The sequence below is a fragment of the Uloborus diversus genome, chromosome 9 (genome assembly GCF_026930045.1).
Source record: "Uloborus diversus isolate 005 chromosome 9, Udiv.v.3.1, whole genome shotgun sequence".
Taxonomy (NCBI): domain Eukaryota; kingdom Metazoa; phylum Arthropoda; class Arachnida; order Araneae; family Uloboridae; genus Uloborus; species Uloborus diversus.
In genome coordinates this window covers 96930877-96958018 of record NC_072739.1, presented here as the reverse complement: position 1 = coordinate 96958018, position 27142 = coordinate 96930877, and the positions used below count along the sequence as shown (strand labels likewise).

At 34.8% G+C, this 27142-nt stretch overlaps 1 protein-coding gene across 1 annotated transcript in view; it reads right to left on the bottom strand.

Annotated features, from left to right (window-relative positions):
• LOC129229933 (transient receptor potential cation channel trpm-like) overlaps nucleotides 1-27142 on the bottom strand; it is a 766163-nt gene that overhangs the window by 62249 nt on the left and 676772 nt on the right. The window contains exons 13-14 of the mRNA XM_054864315.1: nucleotides 9489-9629; nucleotides 5678-5857 (exon numbers count right to left, since the gene is read on the bottom strand). Of these exons, the coding sequence (XP_054720290.1) occupies nucleotides 5678-5857; nucleotides 9489-9629 (321 nt within the window). The remainder of the gene's footprint in view (nucleotides 1-5677; nucleotides 5858-9488; nucleotides 9630-27142) is intronic.

Below are 27142 nucleotides of genomic sequence, written 5' to 3'. Positions count from 1 at the left end.
AAAAAAAAAAACAGTAAAATTTTGCGGCAGACTGCGAAAAATAACCAAAAAGGAAACATTTCAAACCCCCCGACTACAAGAAAAGCATCAAAACAAAAACCAGAATTTTATTTATTTATATTCGAGAAAAAAAATAGCAACAGATCTTTCATCTCAATGACTTTCTTCTACAAGTTTTAATAAAAGCATTGTTACGGAAAGTTGAGATGAAGCACTGAGTAATAATTTGAATGGTAGAAAGCCTTCGAAAAATAGGGATTTTATGTCGAAATTTAAGTATCATTATTAATTGTTTTAAATTGATATCTCCTCTAATTATTGTCGTAGGATTATGTAAAATGGCCAAACATAAAGACGGGAAAATTACAAATCTATCGATACCTGGTTCGATGGTCAGTTCACTGGCGTTCGGGAGAAGTAACTCACATATAGATACATACATAAGCACGTACATAGATACATAGGTACATACATGATGCATACGCTCAGTGGCGGATTGGTTGAAAAAATCGGCCCTGGAATTAGGAGATGTAGCGGCCCCATAGCTCTTATAGATATTAAATTTTACCTAACAATTGGGATATCACTTCAATATGAGGAAATTATTCTTAACAACTAAATATGTTTTAGTTAAACGAAATTTAACAGATAGGAACACTTCTGCACTTTAATGTTGAAAAAATTGACACAGTATTAGCTAAACCTTATTTTGGGGAAAATTTGTGATTGTAATTCTCCATTTAAGTATTTTTATAATGCCCGGAACTTGATCGAATATTTCCGTAATGATAACACTGCTTGTTTAGTATGTCCTTTTCTGCAATCATGACAAGTAACTTAATTGCCCTGTTTTATGAAACGGATCTAGCGATGTTCATGGGTGAAAGACTAGGGCCGTCTTAGAACGTGATGAGTCCCTCGACACAAACACACATTACTGGGGCCCTGTCATAAACATTTCCTTTTTATACTGCCATACCCTGACGACCCCTAGACTCGATATGAGGTCAAAAACCTGGTGGGAGGGGTAGGGTACGAGTTTGGCAATTCCTTAATTTTTTTTTTTTTCAAACGCATGTATCAATACAAAGAGAGAAAGTGGACTTAGCTTTCTGGCTTTTGGGAGTCATTGAAGTCAGGGCCGCGCCGTCCCTATGTGCAAGGTCGTGCGGCGCACGACGGCGCCAGAGTCAAAAAGGCGCCGAGCTCAACCAATCAAAAATGCTTCAAATGGGAGAGAAACGCTCCAACCAAAAAAAATAAAATTGAACTTTTCATTATATCTATGAAAGAGTGCCTGTGAAATTATACTGCTCATTAAAACAAATAATCCTCCTTGCTGCCTATCTATAAGGAAAAACAAAAATTGCCTTGTTGTGTCTGAATATGCTATTCAAAAGTGCAATTTTTTACGTTGAAAACAAATGATGTTGATTAATGCATACATTAGCATTTTTTTTCATCTCGTAACCTCAGAGCAAGACATCTTAGCGTTATTTCTAGGATTTGATATCTTGTTGTTCTGAGGCAACGGTATGTGGAGCCATGAATTTTATTTCGGTATGCCTATAATTTCACAAGGTTGAGCATACAAAGCAGCACAAGAAATTTGCTGATCCCCATTTTGGTTCTTGCGGTGAATATGTTATATTATAATTCCGTGCAATATGTCTTTTTGTCATTTTTAACTAATGTTCGTGATAACTCCACTGCATCATGTTATCATACATTAAAAAATACAGTAAGCACATTTGCATATTATTTATTTGTGCGTTTATGCATGTATTGTAAACAATAGTTTAGATAACTTTTTAGTTCCAAAAAGTAAAGACTTGACCATAATTACTTAATTCCTCCACCCCCTTTTTCTTCCCCTCTATTTGTGTATTAAATAAAAGAAAGAGCTTCGGACAATGTGTGTGTGTGCGTGTGTTTTTTTTTTTTTTTTGATATTAAATTCAATGTCTTTTTAACGATTTTGTAAGTTAGAAGTATTCGTTTTAACGGCAAGTTTCAGTTTCATATTTAAGGCGGAATATCCTTTGCAATATTATCCTTTAATTTAGAAACATAATTAGTACCCTCCTGTTCCGTGGCGCAACCAGAGGGAGGGAAGGGTCCAGAGAGTACCCCTTTTGAATGCACCGCCCCGTGCCCCATCCCCTCCAGAATGCTTGGTTGAATGTTTTTCAAAAATATTTACTTTTGACAGGGGGAGCGAATGATGAGGTTGGGGTAAAACTTTAGTTTCTTCGAATTGGTTACCTACTCCAGCTCCGTCCTATTTCTTTTTTTTTTTTTTCTAGTTTGCCTGAAAATAAAGTTTTTAAAATGCTACTCTGCGGAATCTCCCCCCTCCCCCCCCAGAAAAAGCATTACGCAGCGTCTCAAATTTCGTTTCTAGATCTTCAATTTCGCGAAAGCTCCCGGATACGAAACAACATCGCTTGAAACTCCTTTCGAAAATCACTTAAAATTTCGTTTTTAGAGCTTCAATTTCGAAAGATTGCTAGCCCTAATGTTACCAAATATGGACTTACAATCACGTTTTTAAGACTTCAATTTCAGAAAATATTCAGGCAAGGGCCTCCGAACCTCCTTCCTTAAATATTATCAAAAATTAGGTTTTTCAAACATGACTTTCGAAAAATTTAAGTTAGAATAGCCCCTGAACCACTTCTCCTAATATCACAGAATACTGCTTAGGTTTTCAGGACTTTAATTTTGAAACAAAAAAAAAAAAAACATCAGGATGAAGCTCCAGATTTCCCTTTTTGTAAAAATCTTCAAAGTTGTCTATAATTGAATTTTTGGAAGTCCAATTTCAAAAAATTGGTGGGGAGAAAAGTAATTGATTTTCATTTATTTTTCGAAAGAAAATAAAACGATCGGGTAGAATCCCAGAGTTCCATTCTGTATTCTAACGTCAATAAATATGACCTATACAATCACGTTTTAAGGCTTCAACTTCTACAAATTTCCGCAGAGCGCCTTCCGCCTTGAAGCTTTTTTTCCCATTACACCACCAAAGACAGTCTAAAATTGCGTTTTTCAAACTACAAATTCCAAAATTTTTCCGGTGAGAACGCCCGGACTCCTCTTATTAAAGAAGATTTTTCTTTTTCAATTTGTGCTCCCTAAAACGGTTTTTTAGTTGTGCCACTGCTAATGTTATGTTTTGACACACATAAAAGTTTTATTAATTATTCATCAATTAGAGATAAGATAGATATTCAAAGTGGCATTAACTTAAATAAAAATATTTTTTTCTTCCAAAAGGCATCATATAGCATATCAGAGGAGCTGCTGAACTCAGAATAATTTCGAGATGTGAAGTAAAGACGTACGCCATATTACGAAATTATATATTCACACATTTTTTGTATAAATGAAATTGCAAACTTATTTTTTTTTTCCATTTTATATTTGTCTACAAAACCTCTCTCCAGGTGTTAACTATATTTCCCTCGAACACCAGAACATAAAGGCGCTCAAAAGACATTTGCACAACGGCGCCGATCAGGCTTGGCGCGGCCCTAATTGAAATATTAGCAATATAAACTTAATGGAAAGATTAACAATGAGTCTGAAATAGGGGGGTCCATGGCGCCTCTCCCCCGGAAAATTTTCGAAATTGTAGCCTTAAAAACTCAATTTTAAGCAATATTTGGTGATGTTAGGGGATCGTAGGTTCAGGGTTTCTCCTGCTGCAATTTTTCGGAAGTGGAAATCCAAAAACAGAATTTTAAATTATCTTCGAGTATATGCTATGAAGAGCGGTTCCGAGGGCTCTGCTCTGAAATTTAAAAAAAAATATTAGCTCTGAAAACGCAGTTTTAGAAGATCTTTGGTGATTTTAAGTCGAGGTAGATTCCGAGGCCATCCACCAGAAAATTTTCAAATTGAAGTCTTAAAAGCCTTTTTTCGTAAAGACTTCGGCACCGGCAGTTACTCGAAAGTTAAGTTCCAAAAACGAAATTTTTGCTGACCTTCAGTGATGTTAGGAAAAGGAGTTTTCAGGAGGCTCACCCCGGAAAATTTTCGAAATTGAAGCACTAAAAACGAGATTTAAAACGTTCTTCATTGATGATGCCGAGAGAGAGGAGGGAATGTGGCACTTTCCCAGAAAATTTTTAATACTGTTAATTTAAAAACACAGTTTTAGACCATTTTTGGGAATTTAAAAAAAAAAAAATGAGAGAGGTTCGAGTGTTTTCCTACAGCAAATTTTCGAAACTGGAATTCCATGTTATGGCGGGAGTGGATTCGGTGTTCTTTTATGAAGTTATTCAAAATTGAAGTCCAAAAATTTAAATTTTACACGATCTTTGATGATATTAGGAGAGGAGGGGGGAGGTTCTGGGGACCATCGGAATTCTTTCGACATTGGTTTTCATCAACTTATTTTCTTTTTAAACTGAGGGGCCCGAAACCGTGAGTTTGTACAGCGTACAGAAAACTTTGTTTCTTCAAAAAATGTTTGAAACTCACATTTCGGTGGCCTTTGTCCTTTGATTTGATAATCTTAATAATGTAGAGTCTTTCATGCTCCTCAATAGTATTTTAAAATTGCACTTTTTTAAAATAATTTTGCGGGAAAAAATATTTTGTCACTTTTATTCCAAATGTTATAAACAGGGTCGCCGAAAGCAAAAGGGGAAAAAAATGACATAGGTCAATGTTTTTCATAGGCCTCCTTCTACACCTTTTGCCATTAAGATATTTTACCCTCTGCACGAGTTCAATTCCGAGCCGGGCCCCTATTCTCTAACTAAGCTGACATGACCTTACGTCGGCCCTTGTTGTAAGTTGGATTTTAGAGCAATTTGAGTTGTCTTTTATAAATAAAAGCGTTAAAGAAATCAAAAGTATTTTAACTTTTTACGACCGCTAAGGTTGCCCTTTTTTTTAAAATTTATTCATTCATTTTTTATTACACCACTAAAAATATATTAGCAGCCCCAGGGCCCGACAAACTAAAAGTAAGGATTTAGGCCCACATTAGTTTGGAGGCCGCCTGAATACTATGCAGTGTTTGATTTACATTTTTAAAGCACGAATGCACATTTGGAGACCTCTTTGTCTAATCACACAACTATATATAGATCACTTATGTGCATTTATGAATCCCCTTTGGGCCCCCTCATAATTGTGACCAAGGAAATTCGTTACTGGCAGAATGTTTAAGAATTCCCCTTTAAAGAAGTTTTTTTCCAATTAATAAGCCATAATTTTTTATTATTTTTTAAAATACATGTATTTTTCATATCGTTGCAATGCTATGCATAATTCTTTGAAAAATGTGGAGCCCTTTTGGAACATGGGGCCCCAGGCCTAGGCAGCCCGTGTGGTAATCAGGCCCTGGACCTGGACTGCCCCATTTCAGAACCCCCTCCCCCTCTTGGTGACGGCCCTGCCTCCTTCCACTCACAAGCTTTAGCCCATGCGTAAAGAGGAATTGAGGCTGTGTTTTGCGAATTCACGTAATTCTAAACACATGCACGCAAAATTTACATTTTGCTGTTAGTAGATAGGCCCGAAATACTCTCTGTTAGTTGATCGGCCCAAAGCATGACCGGCCCACCGGGCAAATGCCCGGTAGCCCGCCGGCTGTATCCGCCACTGCATACACTCAGTTTTTAATTATAAAAATTGCTTGAACCCGCCCTTGACTTACCTTAACAATGGCTTCTTCGCCATTTTGCCACATGAAGAGCGCCATCTTTTGGCGGTTGGTCAAAACTGCCCACAGCAATAGTTCATTGAAGGGGTAGTTAAACCGGAGGTCGCGGAGGCATGCGGTTTCGCAGGGAGAGTTGATGGCGTTTGTGTTGATGGTTTGGCTGAGCGTGGGTGTCTGAAAAAAAATACATTACAAACATTAGCAATGAATGGCAATGATGAGAAAATGGCAAATCTGCAAGCTTGCTTTCACTATTTTTTACTGAGGATTACATGAACACCAAAACTCATTTATTTTGCAAAAAAGTAAGACAGTAACTCTGTCATATCGCTTCCTCAGACTTACTGTTTGTTCAGTTAAAAAAAAGAAAAAAATAAATAAATAAAATTAAAAAAAAAATTATCGCTTTGAAATTGAATTTAAAACCACTAAAGTTGTAAAAATATGACTTCGCAGAAAAATATTTTTCTTTTCTGCTGAGTCAACGCGAACAAGACATAGATGTTTCCTATTTATATCAATTCATTGGAGTTTTACTAAGCTGTACATCCAAGGTGTATTGTTTGGAACAGTATTATTATTCTTACACAAAGTTCAAATGTTTTAATTTGTTTCACCTTTAAAAAGCAACTGATATGTTCATTTTTTATATTTATTTGTTCTTATAATTTCTAAATTATTTTTAATGTAAGTATGAACATGTTAGTAATCCAACTACAGTTGCAAAGGTAGAAGTTTCAGAAGACATAATTATTATTAATGAAAGACAAGGACATAAAACAACATGACACGACGCGATTACATAAGAAACACAACACTGCGGTGTACGGCAGGCCAAGAGCATAGAGATGATGTCTGGAGCTTGGCAGCCAATCGTGGACACAAGAATTTAACCACATAACTCCAGAAGACAAGAGGCAGAAAAGATATAACATTGCTGTTCAACGGAATAAAAATTTTCTAGATGAATGACAATTCTACGTGGAAAATATCAGAACCACATGCACTTTGACCAGGTTTAAATATTACTCTTAAGCTTCAATGCTCAGTCTCAAATTCTTGATTCTGAGCGTATTGGAACTGCATCGAATCAGAAGCAAAAGTGAGCTATCAATGCTATTTTAATTATTTATTTAAACTAAAGTCAAAAATTATACTGGTGGTTATAATTCTTGATTTTTGAAATAAGCAGTAGTTTATGAATCATACTTAATTTTCAGAATTTAATTATAAATTATATAGACTCTAAATTATATTCCTAAAATCTTATGTTAAAATTTTTAAATCACAAAAGAAAAGCCCATAGTTTGTCGGTACCGGTGTTTCTAGTTATTGAGATACTCGATAGAGGGTGCGACTAAACAAATTTTCTGCATATGTAGTGTAACTATCGGCATCTATTGAGAATTTCTAGCACTAAATTGGTAAATTGTATGTAACACCGGAACTACTATTTTGGAGCAATCAAGTATATTATTTGCTTTCCCATATAAAAGTTATTTGTTCATTAGAACTGAGTGTGTTTTATGTATTTTTTATAATGATCTCAGTTACATCGTGTTTTTGAATGCATCGACCTCTTCTGCTGCCTCCGACAAACGTGTTATAGCGAAAGGCTCCTGTACGTCGTTCCTTGAACTTTTCAGCCGAATTAAGTGAGACAACCTAGTATTAATTTAGAATCTACAACCTCTAACAGAAAAGTTCGGTGAATAATCCTGAAACATTAACGTAAGTGAATTATTGAAAGTTATCTTACTCTCCTTCAAAACACTTGTCACCTGTCATAACTATGCACCGCTGATATCTGCAATATATGTCCTGGAAACTGCAAATGTCTTGTTTTGGGAGGAAGTTCAAAAGCCTCGTCACGTTCGTTGGATGTCAGGAATATCGTCATATTTCTTCAATTTCAAAGCAAGTATGCGTCGTGGGGATAGGAAGAAGTCTGGAGGATTGAAATCCTGTGATTATGGTGGACGTTCAATTTGCAGCACTCTCCTGTTTTTCCATGAGCTGTTTAGCCAGACTTGAAATTCTTCCTTTGTTCATTTAATAAACAAGGGCTTTGTAAAACAAGTCTTACATGGAACACACAAGCGACACTCAACTGAACAGTGGGGGCAGATAATCAACACCTGCCGCTATGCAGGTGCAGAGCTTTGTTTTGCCAACTCTGCCGTTTCTGACTTCATCCCCTGAACTATATTGTCAGAGGCTGTATTTTGCATATTATTAAAATAAGATGCTTGTTTATGTACGAGTGTGTGGCGCGTTTCCTGGGAAAACCGGTATGGGGGGACAGTGGTATGCAGATGTAGTTTCAGACGATGTACACCTCGGAGCCAGATTTTTGATACATTTCTTAGGAAAAAGGTATTTAGTGTTTCAAGTTCGTTCGGATAAAATGTGCTAAAAAAGAAAATTTTAGCTCATTTTATCCAATTGAGCCAGGACTAATTGCCGTGTTAATGTATTGTTGCAAATAGCAATATTCAATGCAACTGTCTTTTAAACAAGTAGTATATATATTTTTGAATTAAGTCTATTCCTACATAGGTCAAGTTAACCCCCGTCTGTGGAAACCGTACTTATATTGCTTTTAAAGTTGGAGATATTGCTAATCTGAAAGCTTAAATATAAATTCTAATAAAAGCATTGTTCAAGAATGACCGTGATCAACTATGAATTTCCATTTGAACCTAAATTTTAGCATGAAATTAGATAAAAACAATTATAACTTACATTCTACTTACCTTGGAAGATTGGAACAAATTTTATCTGATGCAGAGAAACCAGGGGTTTCTATCGATATTTTATTCTAATTTTTGAGACCATTTTATTGCCCTCATATTAAAGGATTTATGCAAAAATGTTGATTAAAATTGGAATAAACTAATAATTAATAGTTAATTGATTTGATTCTAGAATATTGCATTGTGATCGGATCTGAGGTAGCTTTCCAAATTTCAAAAGAATCCGAAAAATCCGCAGTGGGTGAAAATTGAGTAGCAAAATTTAAACAAGGTACATCAATATACGAAGATAGTGAAATAATATTAAGAATTGAAAAAAAAAAAAAAAAAGACTAAGAGGCTGCATCATGCTTTGTTTCCCCAAGAACTCAATTAGTTTGAAATAAATGTACATTTTCTGAGTTATGCACTGTATCTAGCGGTGCAACAACGTTGAAGTAGGTTAAGGTTTTCACTCTTATTGCAGTACTCAAATGCAATGAGATGGTTTCCTTCAGTCAACAGTACTACTTTTAGTCATTGAAATTGATAGAATGAGCAAAAAAAAAAAAATAAATAAAAAAAAAAAAAAAAAATAAATGGACCCAGAAAAAGTTTTTTTTTTAATTAATGTTTTAAAACGTCCGACTTTTCAAACAAGGCGAGGTCTGTATGACGTCACAAATGATGCATTTTGGCGCATCTTTCTACTACGGTTCCACGTTATGATAATCAAGCAGCGAATTAAAATTGCGCTCTACGCTTGCTATCAACCATATCGTTGCCAATACAAGTGAGTAAAGATGCGAATTAAATATTTTGTTCTGTGAATAGCAACATTGAATGGCATTTCATCATTTGTGATGTCACACGACAGAAGTGTAAACAATAAAAGTGCACCGATTTAAGTAATTTTTTTAAAAATATTAAATTTAAATAAATTATTTTAAAAATGGTCAGATCCTATGTTTTTAAGTATGCTCTTTCAGAAAAAAATACTTTTAAAATTTTGGAAACGACCCCATTATATAGGACGGTAGTTTGAAATGACTGCTGCTTACCGCACTGACTGCGATGATTTTCCTCATGACATTGTTGTAAAGGTGACGAAATTTTCTTCTGCAGTAAGAAGACCTGTAGGCTCCTCCCATTAATTTTTCGATTATAAGTCCAATGTCGTATAGTGTGTACCGATATAGCCTTGGAATATTCTGTAAAAGAAAATAAAACAATTTAGAATATTTTTGTACCTTGTATAGGCAAACACTGACGATTTAAGGGGGGGGGGACATTGCGAACGTATATTTGAAAACATAAAAGATCAATTCAGTGTGAATACAAAATAATGGTGGGTTTTCACAAAGCCACCGAATTTGCAATACAGTAAAACCTGTAAAGTTGACCACCTTTATAAGTTGACCACCTGTCTATGTTGACCGCTTTTGTCAGGAACGGAATTAGTCCTATGTTATATACTGAAGGAAAACCTGTGTAACTTGACCACCTCTCTATCTTGACCACCTGTCTATCTTGACCACTAATGAATACCAAATTTGGTTTGGAGTATTGTAAAAAACCCTTTGTAAGTTGACTACTTGGTTTATTTTTAAAATATTACTTAGCAAATTAATTTATTTTATTTTTTTAAAGCTTTCCAAGAATATTTTTGATACCAGACCAGCATTTTACTAACTAAATGGAACAGCAGCATAACTAAACCTCCTTTTGAGCTTAACCACATGGGAAAACTACTAAGAACCCTATAGAGAAGTACAAAGTATTTTTTTCCCGTTGCAATATTTTGTGGCAACAATGGAATTGTGCTAAAGAGTAAAGTTACTTGCATTGCAGTATTTCTGGTGCAAGGGATTAAGAGATACGACATTTTCATTTTCAACTGCTTTTTTGAACTATGAGTTTCCAACTTGTTGCTCTTTGTGTTATAGTTTTACATAAAATGGCTTCAAAAAGAAAGTTAGTTGAACTTGAGATTGATAAAAGATATGAAATATTAAAATTAATTGAAAAGGGAGAAAGCCAGAGAAAAATAGCTGACACATATGGAATTTCTAAAACTAGTGTCTAATAAGTGCGCCAACTTCAATAAGGAGTTATTTTGTTGAAAAGTAGATCATCATGGGGTTATAAATGTATAAAAAATTTGTAATTTTTGAGAAGCTATGAATTTTTAGGAACTATTAATATCAAATAAGTAACTTTTCATAATTTTTTTTTGATCAATTTACTGAAATTTTAAATTTGCATGACACATTATGCGTCATTTCGAGAAAATAATCTTTAAAAATATTTGAATAACATTTTAAATTATTGTTTCAAAGTAATGCTAAACAATGAAAGTGAATTGAGCAGAAAGAGTAAGTGTCAATCAATCAAAAAATGAATACATGGTGCAAGAAATGACAAAAAAAAAAAAAAAAATCATTTCCCCCTTTATAAGTTGACCACCTGTCTAAGTTGACCACCAAAGTACTGCACCGCAAGTGGTCAACTTACACAGGTTTCACAGTATTAGAAAGCGGATATTGCTGTCCGATGGAGATTGATTGAAAAGGCGAGTTTTAAAGTTTCAATTGGATGTATCTGAGTATTATCGGAGGTAAAAGAGACTCAATAAATCATCAAATGAGCAATGGAGAAGTGATTTCGAATTTTACGGTCCCCCTCCCGCTTTCTGAGGTCACCAGACCCAACACCATATGACTTTTTTCCAGTAAGGATATGCAAATGATTTACCTGCTAATCTGGACGAATTGAAAAATGAGATCACTCCAGTTACGGTTTATGTGACTGAGCTCATGCTACAACGTACATGGAGGGAGTTTGAGTACATTTTGATATCGTTCAGGATTCAAGAGGAAAGCACTGAAAATTAACCTTTAGAATGACTTTTAAGTACTCTAAAAAAAAAAATCCTTTTTTGTCCCATCGTCACTCTTAGAAGTATACTCGTCTGAAACATTATTATTACTTTTCCATCATAAAACTAAATGCGCCTTTCTGCGAATGTGAAGTCGAATATGAATTCACTTAAACATATTCTGCAACGATTGTAGCTAAATAAAACAAAACTAAATATAAAGCATGACATAGATTTATATTCTATCATGTTCAATGAGTAGAAAGCAATTTATAAATATAAGCAGCATAGGAACTAAGGTTTCCTACATTATAAGGAAAGTCAAACTCGAATTTATTAAAGACACAATAATAATAATAAAAAAATTATTGTACTGAAAACATGAATTGGTGCTTGCGTTACAAAGGCCAGAGCTCTATAAATATTTACTCTTTCCTACCCCACCATACTTTTAAAGATACATCTTACACATTTTAAGATAGTTTTAATTTCTACAGTAGTTTCAAAATAAGCAGCGTAAGATTAATTCGTGATAAACTAGTATGTTGTGGCCATCACGAAACTTTCTTCTATATTTTTCTTTTTTTTTCTGATCCCTCCCCATGCTTGACAAGGAAGCAATATTCCCAACAAAAACAAAATTACACATGCAAAACCTTGACGACCATCCCAATATCTGAATTATTGCAAGAGCAAAGCAAAGAGCGAAAATTGAAAGTTATTTTAAAAGCCTTGCCTGAATTAATTACAAATATTTTATTTGTTAACAAACGCACGATGGCAACAGTTAAAAATTTTAAATCATTGAGATAATATTTCCTATCATTTCCATACAATTAAAATCACGAGAAATACGCAGACGACAATCTATTACGATTTATCTTTCTTATTGTTGCATTAATAAAGCTATTTTTATTCGCAAAAAAAAAAAAAAAAAAAAAATATCAACACCTCTTGGAGCGATTGGCGTCAAAATTGAACCAAAGCCTGTTTACATATGGATTCACATATATTCCAAATTTCAACCACAACGTAGCATTACTTCTTGAGATAGGGCACTCACAATGGAAAAAAAGAACGGGCGATTGCGCTACCCCCTTTTTAGCTGTTGACACCAAAATAAAATCGGCTCTTATACCCACTAAGGACTACTTGCCGATAAATTTTTCTTTCATTCTGTTCATTATTTCTTGAGATACAGCAGTCACAATTGACGACAAAAAACGTTCTATAGCTCAACCCCCGTTTGAGTTATTGACACCAAAATTGAATCAGCACCTGTTCCTGTTAATGGCAACATATGGACCAAATTTTGTTTGATTCCGCCAATTACTTCCTGAGGAATAGCAAGCACGCGTAACTCAAAAAACGTCCCATTGCTCCACCCCCCTTGGAGGAATTCGCGCCAAAAACCAATGGGCACAAGTTCACATAGGGGCACATATGTGTACCAAATTTCGTTCGATTTCATGCGGTAGTTTTTGCTGTAGAGCGGCCACAAAAACTGGTCACACACAGACGTGACACACACACATACACACACACATACATACACACACACATACATACACACACACATACACACACACAGACAGACAGACATTTTCCAAAAATAGTCGAAATGGACTCAGCACACCTCAAAACGTTCGAATCCGTCAAAATTCGAAATTCGAAAATTTGCACGAATCCAATACTTTCTTCTATATATTAGATATAGAAGAAAGTAAAAATCAGTAAATCTAATTTAGCAGTCTATTAGTGTTCAAATTGTTAGGTCTTCTCTGATTTGATTTCGGATCTTTGATTTTTCGAGGCGAGACAAAATCTTAAACACTGTCCTTACCTACTCTGTTTCAAGTGTTTATGATCAAAGATCATCGAAAAAGACACAGAAGAAGGGTGAATTTGATTCCCGGACTGGAGACTTGCTCCCCCTAGATTCGACACGGTCAGACCTTAGGAGCCATTTATTAATTACGTAAGAATGATTTTGGAAATTTTTGACACCCTTACCTCCATGTAAGAAGGTACGTAAGATTTTTCAAACCCATTCTCCCTATCCTTACGTAAGATTCCATTTCGTTTTTGAAAACAATAAAATGTTGTTAGAAAAGGTTCAGTTACACTAAAACTCCCAATCAGACGCAAGGACGGATACAAGAGAAGGGCGATGGGGGCGGTCGCCCCTCCCTTGAGGACCTTGCAACGGCAGTTTTTTTCCGAATTGAAGTCCTAAAAGGAAAGTGAGGACAATCTTTGATGTGACGTTCAGGAGAGGAATCTGGTTTGAATCTCCTTATCAGACATTTTTCGGAACTGAAAGTTCGAAACGACAATTTTATATGATCTTGAGCGATTTTAGGAGGAGGAGTTTGGAAATCTTCCACAGGTGCAATTCTCAAAATGTAAGCCTTAAAGACATTTGTAGATATCTCAGGTAGAGTCGGAAAAGGATTCAGTGAGTTTCTTCCGGTATGAGCAAGCGAAATGTTAGAATACCATCGATGATGTTAGGGGGAGTTATTTCAAAACGTCTCCCTGGAATTATTACGAAACTGAATTTCTAAAAGGCAATTTTAGAATACTCTATCAATTGAGACAAAAAAGGAATAGGTTTGGGGATCTCCTTGATAAAATGTCTGGAATCTCGATGTTTCGGTTTTAAGTAAAAATGATACGTCACCTCCCTCCCCCAAGCAGGTGTAAAACAGATAGGTATAGTAAAGATATGAAGGGAAAAAAAAAACAATCTCCCCCTCCTTGAGAAATTTCTGGATCCGTCCTTGATCTGGCATAAATCAGATCTTTATTTTTCAAATATATTATATTCTGCTGTACTAATTAAAAATAAAACATTCCATACATAGTGTGATTCAATACTTTAGACTATTCATTCTTTGTAAAACAAGTATTAAACAGCTCATTCCAATACGTCTTTTACTTTTGATTCCTGCCAAACCACTTGACCCCACAATTTCTAATATAAAATATCGTCTAGGAAAATAATACGTAAGAATTAGTTTGACCCATCCTCCTTCAAAGTAAAGACTCTCACGTAATAAATGAATGGCTTATTACATTGGAAATGTATACTTCATGTCAAGTGGTTGCGTGTTTGGCCATTTGCAGGGTTTGAGGGCAAAGACGTGTCGCACAGCAGCTAGTTATATACCTCATGCTCGCGCTGGGACCGATGGTCCTTAGATATGCACAATTTCATCAGTTATTATTGGAATCTGCTTAATTTAACCACCTCTTAATCAAACCAAATACTAAAGAACCGACGCCAATATCATTACATAAACTTTTATTTTATTCGCTTATAGGACAAATGACACCTTTAATCGGACCTAAGAGCCATGAAAAGAAGTAAATATAAATAAATAATCATTCAAAGTGTCTTAAGAATGCAAATTTCATAATAGCTGAAATTTAGGTTCAATAGAACATAGAAACGAAAACTGGCAACCAGAGCATACAACTTAATTGCATGTAATACACCGCCAGCCCAGTAATTTCCAGCCGAGGACTTCAGTTTTGTGCTCAATAGCACTAATTAGCCCGGCATAGAAGAGAAGGAAAACACCTTAAGAAAGCCAAGAGTGCCAAACAAACTGGTAGCTAATACAGAATTAGCGCAGACCAGACGAGTGACCGAAGCAATGGTTCGGTTCAACTCGAGGATTGAAGGCAAGGCATGTTATATTCAGTAAATTACCGGGGGGGGGGGCCCAATAGCCAGGGCTAAAGCAGAAATCTGATATGCACAATAAGAAAAAACGTTACAAACTTTCTCTACAAAGATCGAAACGCATTCTATTAGAAAAAAATCTAGCTTATCTATAGCAATAAAGTATGTTTGAGCAACCACAACAAAACAAAATATAAAATGAAATAAACAGAATTATGCTATTTATTTTATATGTGGTTCCAACTACATTTTTATTTATCGTTTGCCAAATTTAGCTTATGTTTAATCCTAGTTTTATTTTTTAAAAAAATAACATTCATCTTTGTGCTTTTAGAATTCTGATGAAAAAAATTAAGTATTTAAAAGTTAAAAGTTAGTATTATAAGGTGAAACCAAAATTTCGAGCAGAAGGCAGACAATTTTCCGTAAAGCTTTCATAAAAACAATGTAAAAACTTGTTAAGTTATTATCATATATTTTTTAACAATTTATTAATCAAAAATGAAATTCCTTCTTTTAAAATTGGTGTTACACCAAAACTGCGTCGGAATAAATTCAAGTTTTGTACCGTGTAATATCGACACCGTGTTATATTAATCGTAAATTTGGTACCGTGTAATTTCGAAACCGGGTTGTAGAAGTATACGAGGGACGCCTGTACTTCATACCAAGCAACCGCGTGTGTTGCCATGTGCCGAATTTAAGTACAATGCACGTTTTACAGTTTGAGGATTATACAGGGTGTCCAGGAAAGGACTCAATGAATTCAAAATTAAATCTCTCGAAAACAAAGGTCGATATTGGAATAAAATAAGCGTTACGTTTATTGTAAAACCCAATTAAATCGTACACAGAAACTTCGAAATTAGTAACAAAAAATGACAATAGGGGGCGCTGCGCGCTGTAATTGCAATAGAGATCCCCATAAATTTTGCTCGGAAAGGGTGAGGGGCTTCAACAGTAGTTTTGCCTCGTAGTGGTACTTACATTTACGATAGAAATTATCGTGCAACCCCCCCCCCTTCCCGTAGTACCTTCGCCTTTCTGGAGGGAACTGAGCATCACGCGATTACTTCCCTAACGCAATGTATATCTATACTTCCATTAAAGTTCCGTTTCTAGAGTAAATTAAATAGTTTCTAGCGCCATTTCTGATATTCGGGTGAAGTTACGCTCTTCACTTTAGAAATCGGATTAGTTAGTTAAACCCACGCATACGTAACCTTTTTTTTGTGATAATTTCTGTCAATCGTCAAATATTTTCAATTCGGAACTCCAGCGCTCGAATACGCTACCTTGCGGTGATTTATAAAACTGCGAATGCAACTAAAACATTGCCACGTTGCGCTCCACTTGTATCTCTTGACGTAAACGCGGTCAGTTTGTTCTGAGTAACGCATTCAACATGTCTAAAAGAACGCCTTCAACAACAGAAATTAATTCGTCCCTTAGTAGTATTCTCGAGCTTCTCAAAATAATGTTAGTTTTCCTTATTTCTTTCAAAAAAGTATTAAATGGTGGAAGCGTAAACAAGAAAACTCTGGATTAACAAAATTGGATAACGTTATACCAGGTAAAATTTTTTATTGTTTTGTATGAATTTGTAAGAATATGAGTTTTTTTTAATCTTAAATTAATTTAACTAATCATATTTTACAGCAGCATTTAGTTGGAATGGACAGTATGCAAAATATTTTCTTGAATTTATTATCGTAGAACAAAATGAAAAATGTTTAACCGAGAGAGAATTTACTTTATTCCTTTTATTCTCAGCTGAAAGGTTTCGCCAAATTTGTTTAGGGTTATAGTCTTAGTATAGTGCGAGGAAAGTAGCCTTGGCGAGATTTCGTGTTTTTAGTTAAACCATTTTTAATTTTTATCATGAGTGGAATAAAATGATAGTAAGATTACAGAATTCGATAAGTAAAAAGAAATAATGGTCAATCAACTGAAAAGAAAACTACCACCATATATAAACTGTGAGTACACATTTTATTTATTTTGTTCTGAGTGAATTTGAATAAATATCAGTTTTTCAATTCGATGAAGAAAAAAAAACGAACTTAACAACATTGACTGGACACTTTTCCTTAACCTAATTCCACATAAATGATTTAAATAACCTTTGTTACTACAGTATCCTACTGAAATAGAAAGTATGCAAATAAATTTTCTTGAAAATATTTATCGCAGAACAGATTGAAAAATCCAGAAAGAACGTTAAGAATTTGAACAATAAAAAATAAACGTTCGCCAAAAATCTGTTTATAAGGTTATGGTTTTAAAATTGTGTGAAAGAATAATGTATCTTGACAAGATTTCGCATATCAGGTAAATCATTTCCATGACGAATGAATTAAATGCATGATTTCTTTAGATATCCAATCATATAGTCATAGAAATAAATTATCTAGTGTTAAACGTTACTCTTGACAGTCTGCCACGTATGTGCACTATGTGACAAAAATGTCAACAAATGCCGGAAATGTCACGAAACTGAACTTAATATGTACTAATGTATAGAAAAAACGGTACAAAATGAAAATGCCGTTCGAAGTGAACCAAAAATTTATGAATTCCGAATTCAACATCTTGAAAATGGCTGCTTCAGAACAACTTACTGTGTGTTCTGCATTAATTGTTTACTTTCGTAATACTTTTTGGTTTCTAATCTCTTTCTATATGGGTCAGAATAACCAAAAGACTTTGAAAAATCTTTTCAAATGAATAAAGCGAAAAAATCATACATAACAACAAAAATCACAACACTTTTAGCATTTTCTTCGTTACCACATGCGTTTGTTTTAGTTTTTAATTCCGCCATTAGACAGTGACTGCAGTGCCCCCTTTAGTTCGTTGGAGTTGCGAATTTTACCAGCGAACAGCCGAGACCCACGTGATAACAGGCCAGACAACTCCCCTCCCCCCCGCTTCGTTACGCCACCAGTAGTCGATCTTTGAACTTGGCGCGAAACTTAAAAACAGTGCAGTTTACCAGTAGTGTTGCTTGCTCTGGTTGATATAGATGAAATAGGTAATATGTAACTTCGGCTGCACATTTTTGAATACAATTCTGTTGGATTTATCTCTTCCTTCCCACGTACCGGAATGTAGAGGCAATTAAAAAATATATGTATAATATAAGTCTTAAGTATCTGCTGAGTGAAAAGTGAGTCAGAGAGTTCCGCTGCCGAACAACCTGCATGTAAAGCAAAAAGCTGGACGCCTCATGGAATAAATTTTAAAGTTCGGAGGTAAGTACTCTTTTCTCAGATAAACAAATTTACATTTTATGCAGTTAAGATTTCTTAAGTTTTCCTCCATTACACAAACAATTGTCAGTTTCCTTTCCGATATCTTTGTCTGTAATTTGTAATTTCAGCATACTGCTTTAATATTTGAAACGGTTAACTTGCAACTTTTTATTTCTTTATTTTTTCAACTTTGAACACGCATTTATTCGAAATGGATTTTCCAAACTAACAATATACATATGTCAAAATTTTCTGCGAATATACTTGTTGCTATCAGAAGCGTAACTTGGTGTTGATATTCAGTAAAAATGTAAACAAGTTTATTGAAACAGGCTTTTAACTGAACTAATCTTATATTTTCGGTTTCGATTAAATTGTTTCATACGCTAGCATGTGTTATTTTGATCAAAAAACATTCCTTGATGGGTTTCCGTAGTTCTGAGATAAAAGATTAGATTTGAATGCCGGAGGTCGTGGGTTCGATACTGAAACATTTCCCCCCAACTACGCCCCTGCAATGTTATTCAAACAAGCTGGTTCTGTGCGTAAATTAAAAAATATATATATGGTTTTTTTTTCACTGTTGTCTTTAGGTTTTATGATATTTATGCACACATTGTGGTTAAGTTAACGGTATTCATAATTTCTGGGCTTGCGAAAGATTAATTTTGAGCAGTGGATACACAACGTGTTTTTGCCAAATGCTCTATGCTTTGTTTATGCTTAAAAAGGGCAAAATGTCTTGAACTACATATTTTTTGAACTCCTTGGGTTTTCTGTTAATAAGCTTTCAGGAACTCTGAAACTGTAACATAAATTGAATTAAAGGGCTGTCTATAAAGTATGTTACAAACTTTTGAACAAATCCCCCCCCCCCCCCTCCTCCTTGTTACATGTAACGCTGTTCAACATGAGCATATTGTTATAAACAACGCGTGATGTCACACTTCTTGTTATCCCCTCCCTTCCCCCTGTCACAAAACTGTCACATTGAGTTCCTAAAAGAGCATACTTAGCAAAATGTTGATCTAAATTTAACATATATGAGGTTTTAAGTATTAAAGAAAGTTGTTAAAATGGTCATTCTATGAAAAGTTTTTTGAAAAATATTACTTTGTCATCAATTAATGCTTTTTAAAATAATTTTTCAAAAGCCTAAAATGATGAACAATTAAAGCCCCCCCCCCCACACACACACAAGAATTATTAGCAGCAGAAAAAGCTAAAAATGGGAAAGTAGCCGAATTCCAAAAAAAAAAAAGGCTGTTTAGATATTGAATACATTTTTTGATATACAACATACAGTATTCATGATGTATCATTCATTCTTTAATTAACGTTTTTCAAGTTGAATTCCTGTGTAATTTTTCGAGAGTGCCCACCGAAGGGGGGGGGGGGTCGGAATCATAGTCTCATAGTAATGATAGCTTTTCAACGGCTATAGTTATAAATAACTGTGCCCTTGAAATTTTAAGGGAGATGGAGATGTTTTGGTTTTTTTTTTTTTTTTTGAAGGTTTCATAATTGAAGGGGGTAGGGCACCGTCTACTTTGGGGATGGCACCCAAGCATTCACGTCTTTTTAAAAGCATAAATTTGCTCAGCTAAGTTAACATTAATAATCTGGTATTATGTACTTTAATTTGATGTTATGTCTTTGAAACATATTGCAGTCCTGTTTCCCGTTTACTTAAGTAAAAATGTTTATTTATTTTTTAAAATTTCATTTAATTCTTATTCAAATACAATAGTAATATTATTTTTTGTTTTGATGTAATTGTAAAATGAAAGTTCATTTATTTATTTGAATACTTCTTAAGACTTAATGTTTCAATACAATATACGAGTACTTAAAATGCGATTAGTTAAAAAACAATTTCTAATGAAAAATAAAACTGTGTTTATTTATCACTTTGTTTTAACATGATTGTAAAATAAAATCGTGTTTAGTTATTTGAATACTTTGTAAGACTATGAATTAAGCTCAGTGTATTTTTTAATGTATGATTATCGGTTCCTTTTTATGTTTTCAAATGAAAAAGTAGAACTTGTAATGCTACTTGAATAACAGAAGACAATAATAAATAAACCAAATAGTTTTATTTAACCAAAATATTAATCGAAGTGCTCCCTTCCCAATATCATTGTGGATCGACAAACGATGACGTCATTTGCTAGTTGGATGGCCTTTTTATCTCGAAGGCCTCGGAACAGCGCGGAGCATTTTGTCCATTTGAATCAGATGCGCCAGCCAATGCAGCTCATAGACATGTGACGATCTTCTCTTATTGGCGAAGAAGGTAGGGGAGGTAGCTAGTAAGTATGATGTTTTATCTGTTAACACGGTTTTTTCTTCCGCGCGTTATGACATCATTGTCAACTTAAGTTGCAAGCAAGTATAGTGTAGTAGTGCTGAACATAAATGTTGCATTATCTTGTCATAAAAGCGCAAATGACAGCATGAAAAATAAGAAAAGAATAGAGTGCTCACACAGAGCTCAGTCTGGGCAAAATGAATAAAGATACAGTAAAATCCTTCTAATGCGGACACTAGCGGGACACATTTTTTTGTTCGCAAAAGAGGGGTGTCCGCTGGACAAAGGTTCAATAATGTTATTTGCCTTGGAATCGGAAAATTAAACCCCCTACTTCATTTATATAGAGCTTAGTATTTTCCACTTTCTAGAGGGAGCCGAGCGTAACGCGGTTCACCTCCTAACACGATGCATATTTACAGTTTTCAGTAATTCCAAATCAGAAGGTGACGTTTCTAGTATAAATACCCAAAGATTTTTACTTTAAACTGGTAGTTTAGTACTTCTGAAAACCAAGTTGCATAACAATTCCCGAATGACAGCAGGAAGAATGAAGAAAAGAATAAAATAAAATATTTTGAAGGAAACAAGTTTCGAATTGCTTTGAAAATAGTGAAAAGGATTATCAGAGTAACAGGGGGCCTTTTTTGAGTGCTTGACACGGTGGAAGAAGTGACCTATGATTAACAAGAGAAGAAGCAAAAAAGAAAGCAATTCCAGTGTATAGACAAGTACAGTGAAACCTGTGTAAGTTGACCACTCGCGGTGCAGTACTTTGGCGGTCAACTTAGACAGGTGGTCAACTTATAAAGGGCGGTAATTTTTTTTTTTTTTTTTGTCATTTCTTGCAATATGTATTCATTTTTTGAGGAATTCACCCTTACTCTTTCTGTTCAGCTCCACTTCCATTGTTTAACATTATTGAAAGTGAAACAATAATTAAAATACTATTCAAATACTTTTGTTATTTTCCCCTTGTTTTTAACTATATTAGACACTGTAGTTTTAGAAATCCCATATACGCCAGCTAATTTTCTCTGGCTTTCTCCATTTTCAATTACTTTTAATGTTTCATACTTTTTATTAATCTCAAGTTCAGCTAACTTTTTTTGAAGCCTTTTTATGTAAAACTTATAGTACAAAGAGCAACAAGCTCGACTCTCCCAGTTCATAAAGGCAAAATTAAAATATCCTATATCTTAATCCCTTGCACCAGAAACATGTAACTTTTCTCATTACTCATTAGCAGGCCCAGATCTGCGTACCCGCAGTGCGAGGGGCCCGCGTCCTTAAAGGGGCTAACGGCCCTAGAATTTGATGGAAAAATAGAAAAAAAAAAGTAGATCTAAGGTTTATCGCTTTTCAAATAGACACTGCTGGCCACTAGGGAGAGGCCCTATATATTTTGTTGCAGGGGGCCCAAAATGTACAGATCCGGGCCTGATCTTTTTAGCAGAATTTCTGTGTTGCCACAACGTATTGCAACTGAAAGAAAAGACTTTGAACTCTTTTACTGACACCTATTTTCATTGAACAGAGTACAAAAAGCTATCTCAAATATAACAACAAATGAAAAACAAGTTTGGAGAATAAAGAGCAGCACAAGCTTTATGCTGCTGTTTAGTTAGTAAAATGCTAGTATGTCATCAAAGCATTAAAAAAATTCTTGGAAAGCTATAAAAAAAATAATAATAAATAAATAAATAAATAATAAAATAAAATAATTTGCTGAAGAAAGTTAAAAAAAATAAACCAAGTGGTCAACTTACAAAGGGTTTTTTACAATACTCCAAACCAAATTTGGCGAACATTAGTGGTCAAGATAGACAGGTGGTCAAGATAGAGAGGTGGTCAAGTTACAGAGGTTTTCCTTCATTATATGAGATAGGACTAATTCCGTTCCTGACAAAAGTGGTCAACATAGACAGGTGGTCAACTTACAAGGGTGGTCAACTTTACAGGTTTTACTGTATTGGTTAAAAGCCCAAAACAGGCATGTTAACTTTGACAGTTGAAAAAAAAAACGTAGTTTATGGCCACTGATGTTTTGATGAAGTCAAGTACCTGCTTAAAGTGTAAGCTGTGACAAGAATGCAGATGATTCTTTTTGTCATTTTATTACGAAAATTGAGAAATATATACACTTTACTTATACATTTTAAGGAAAGTTTATCAGATTTTAATTCTCTCCGCGAGCAGTGGGAGAACAGAGAAACGCGCGAGTAAGCAATATGCATGCGGGTACGGTTGCAGTTAAAACAAGTTCGAGTTCAGTTCAATTCAGTTCTTTTGATTAGAAAAGCTGACACCGCACCATATTTTTAGCATTCATAATGGGGCTGCTTCCTTTATTCGAAAATACTGCTTTTAGTCTTTCACTGAAATTGGTAGGATAATAAGCAAAAAAAAAAAAAAAAAAAAAGCGTGGACCGAAAAATTTCTTTGTTTTTTCCCAACATTAATTCAAATTATTTTTTTAAACTCTGGTTTTTAAACCAAAACATTTCATTATGTAACGTCACAAGTGATGAAAGGCATCTTGAATCAGAGCGCAAAGGTTGTGTTTTCTGGCAAGATATCGCCATTTATTTTATTATGATTTTCCCACGGCGAGCAATTTATTAGCTGAACGAAAATTGCTAGTTAAATAAAATATTTATTTAGCGAAGTTTGGCAGCGTCCTGAAACTTGATTCTAGTAACCCTAGCGATTTGCTCACTTGTGAAGTCAGCAGCGAAAAGAAAACAACGGCTGAATGTCGTTTAAGATTGTTTTTTAAAAGATAAAATAAATCAAAATTGGAAAAATAAATAACTTAACACATGTTTTATGATCATACTCTTGCAGAATTTTTTTTTTTTTTTTTTTGAAGAGTGGGGGAAACAGGCCAATTTTCTTTAGTGGGGGAGGTAAGCCCCAAGTGGGTACGTGAAACTTTGACAGTAAAAAAGAAAATTTATGTATATTACGGTTTCTTACACTTATTTTCGTTAGCCGTAATTTTCGTGAAAATAAAGGTATCAGTGATTTCACGAATTTTAAATGAACGAAGAGAAATAGTAATAAAAATAAATATTTCGCGAGGATTAAATTTTCACGATTGCGACAGCGTAGCGAAAATAAATCCTTTTACAGAATTCTTTGTTTACTCTTAAAGGAACAAACCCAAGCAAAAACTTGTTTTTAATATGAAAATCCTCAAAACACGTATCCTTTCCAAACACTCGCTTTACCCGAGGGTAGACCAAAAGCGGGTAGGATTAAATAAATGAGATTAAACGAAGTTGAACAGTATTATAGCCCACAGCTTCGGTATAAAACTGACAACTTTTGATTTTACCACTATAATAATTTCTAAAATTAATCTTATTTAAACCAAATAATTTGTTTCATTCCAATGGTTGATAATTGTCATGTTACTAAATTTCATGTCAGATATGTATCACAGTATCAGGGCCCAATGGCCACTGTAAGATGTGCAAGTCTCATAAACACACTATCCCCATTCATCGCATCTAATTCAATTTTCGGAAGGTTAATCGCTACTCGGTTCCCACATTTTCGGTATGGTTTTGTCTACTTTTGAACTTTCTCAGAACTCTTTTACGTCTTTTTATGCTAGCATAAGGTTTAACATCCTACCCATGTCTTCAAACTGTATCAACTTTTTCTTGGCATCTTTATTTTTAGCTTCCATTTCTCTCTCTTGGTTTTTAATAAAACTGCTCGTGAGAGTTTTGAACCTCAGCGTGTTACTTTTTCTTTCTTTTTTTTTTCTTGTAATTTTGGGGGATGTTAAAATGGCTGTCAAAGCCTGCGAGAACGTGGGATACTGCAGCAGTATCTTCATTTGCAGTGGGCTCTTGGTTAGAAATTTACCATTAGTCACGGAACTACAGATAACACCCCTTGCTTATTATTTGCTTCTGGCATCACCGCAAAAAAGAAAGAAATTCGAAACGCTCCTAGAAAATAATGAGCAGCTAATGTGAATAATTTCTGCCGTTAACATATCTGGCAAAAAAACAGAAAAGCTTCCCGCAAGAAGTTGGAAATCTTCCTGAAATCAGCCGGGAATTTTTCTGAAAAATGCAGAAACATTCCGAATTAAAGTCAGTCATTTTTCTGAATTAACTCAGTAACCTGCAGTGAAAACTTATACAGGGTGTCCTAAAATAGACTAACTGTTTTTAGAAATTTATAACAGGAAAAGGGTTAATTATAAAAAAATAATTCCCGCGGAAAATTCATATGGTGGGTTGTAAATTTTTTCCACGTCGCTGCAGATATATATATATATATATATAAATATAGTAAGCCTCTAAATAAAAGAATGATAGAAAATTACACTATACTTTTTCAAAAAATGTTTTTAATGAACAAAATTACACAACAATATTTTTTAAATGTTTACCGTCGGCAACAATCACGTGTCATAATTGGAGAAAAATTCATTGAATTTCAATTATTCCTTTTTGATTTACGGCCTTACTATTTGAAGCGCCATCTTTTGAAAAGTTTGTGAACTAAAATTTGGAATTCATGAGGAAAAAAGTTGCGGCCGAACACATGAATTTTCTGCAACAATTTTTTTTTCACCATTGTCCATTTTCCAGTTGAATTTTTGAAAACAGTCAATTTCAGGACCCCCTTATATGTTTATAGTAATAGCTTTTCACCTTCCTGATTTACCAAGATCACTTCGAAAGCAAAAAATATGACTGAATTACAAGAAGTTCCTTCGAAGCTAAAATATCCGGAGATGGCACTTGATTACATAAAATGCACCGCCAGCTCCAGTGTTGCCAGATTGGGGGAAATTTCCCCATTTTGTGGAAATCTGGTGCTCTCTGGGGAAATTTTGGAGAAAAGGGTTTTGAGGGAAATTTTTTGGGGAAAAATTTTTTCCTTTGGGAAAACCTGGGGGAAAAAACCTCGGGGAAAAAAGATTTTTTTCGTATTTAAATTCGCGTCAAGAAGTAGTGGGAACATTATTTGCATCAAACAGCGTTGGGTTAGCTTTGCTCAACTTTATGGAATTCGCATTTCGCATTATATGGAATATTATGCTATGGAATTCGCATTAATATTCTGCGTGAGTAACTAGTTGATACGTGAAACAGGTAAAAATAAGTGTGATGAAGAGTGTTCTTGGATAAATATATACAAAAATCATAGTTTAAATGTACATACAGAAGCAGAGTAGTAGATGCAAGTAGAAAAGAAATATTTGGTTATTTCTTATCTCTCGGTGAGGCGCTTGTATTTATGACTAGTGGCACTCGCACGGCTTTGTCCGTAGTAGAAAATTAAAAGGTCTTTTGGTCCCCCTGTATATTTACAAATAATGCATGATGAATTTCTCGCCAATTGACTTGCCCATGTTACGGTTCCACTTTATGATAACTTGGTAATTACTCGTCCATCTTATGATAATTTTTCTCGGGAAAATGTTCTTAAAATTGGAATAGAAAAAGAACAAAATCAAATTTTCAATAAATCGCTTAAAGGTGTACACTCCCATGCTACAAACTAATTCTTTGCTAAATTTCATGAAAATCAGCCGAACGGTCTTGGCTGTATATTCGCGTTAGAGATCCTGACAGACAGAAAGAGACACTTTCAGCTTTATTATTAGTAAAGATAAAGATACAGAAGACAAAAAAAAAAAAAAAAAGCGCAAATGTGAAGAAAAAAAAAGTTAGGGAATTTTATAAGAAAATTTCGCTATTTGGGGAAAAAATTTTTTCAAGAGACAAAACTATTGGAGGAAGTCTATTCATTTTATGAAAAGATTAGTGGAAAAATAATTTTTGCATTTGGGGAATTTTGGTACAAAACATCGCTTTTTGGGGGAAAAGTTGGAAGGGAATCGGGAAAATCTGGATTCGACCATCTAGCAACACTGGCCAGCTCAATCTTTCCAGACGAGTACTGCAGTTTCCTGCTTATTAGCGTTCAGCCCTGCTTTGAAATTGACTGAACAGATACAGATACAGATAGGAATTTATATGGGCCAGAGCTGAGCTCTTTTACCCTGTATGAGGGAAAGTCATGAAGGAGTTGATTTGAAATGGTGTGAGGGGGGGGGATGGAGTAGAAAAAAAAATTAAAAATTAAAATTAATTTGAATTCTGAAATTTTGAATTCAAATTATGTATTTCGGAATCACAAACTGAGACAGGACCCTACTTATTGGAGTTATTGATTCTAGAAACGGCTCCTGTCCCCCCCCAAGTCTGCCTCTCCTCCTGGGCGGTTACTTGTGCATAGTTGTGTGTGTGCGTAGACCTGTGTGTATGCACGTAGGCGTGTGTGAGTGTATGTGTGTGAACGTGCGTGTGGGTAGGACATGGACGCCTCCGACCAGGAGAAGCGGATAGCTCAAAACCGGAGCAGCCGCGCCGCGCCGCCAGCAGAGGACGGTGGGCGATGGTGCTGCAGAGGCTTTTGGTCCAAGTTGAAAAAGGCACGGACACCAAAAACGGTCAAATGAGAACAATAAGCAATCGTGATTGTTCAAAAAAAAAAGGAATCATTTCAGAGCCACACTATATACATATTTACAGGGATTACATAATTGAAAT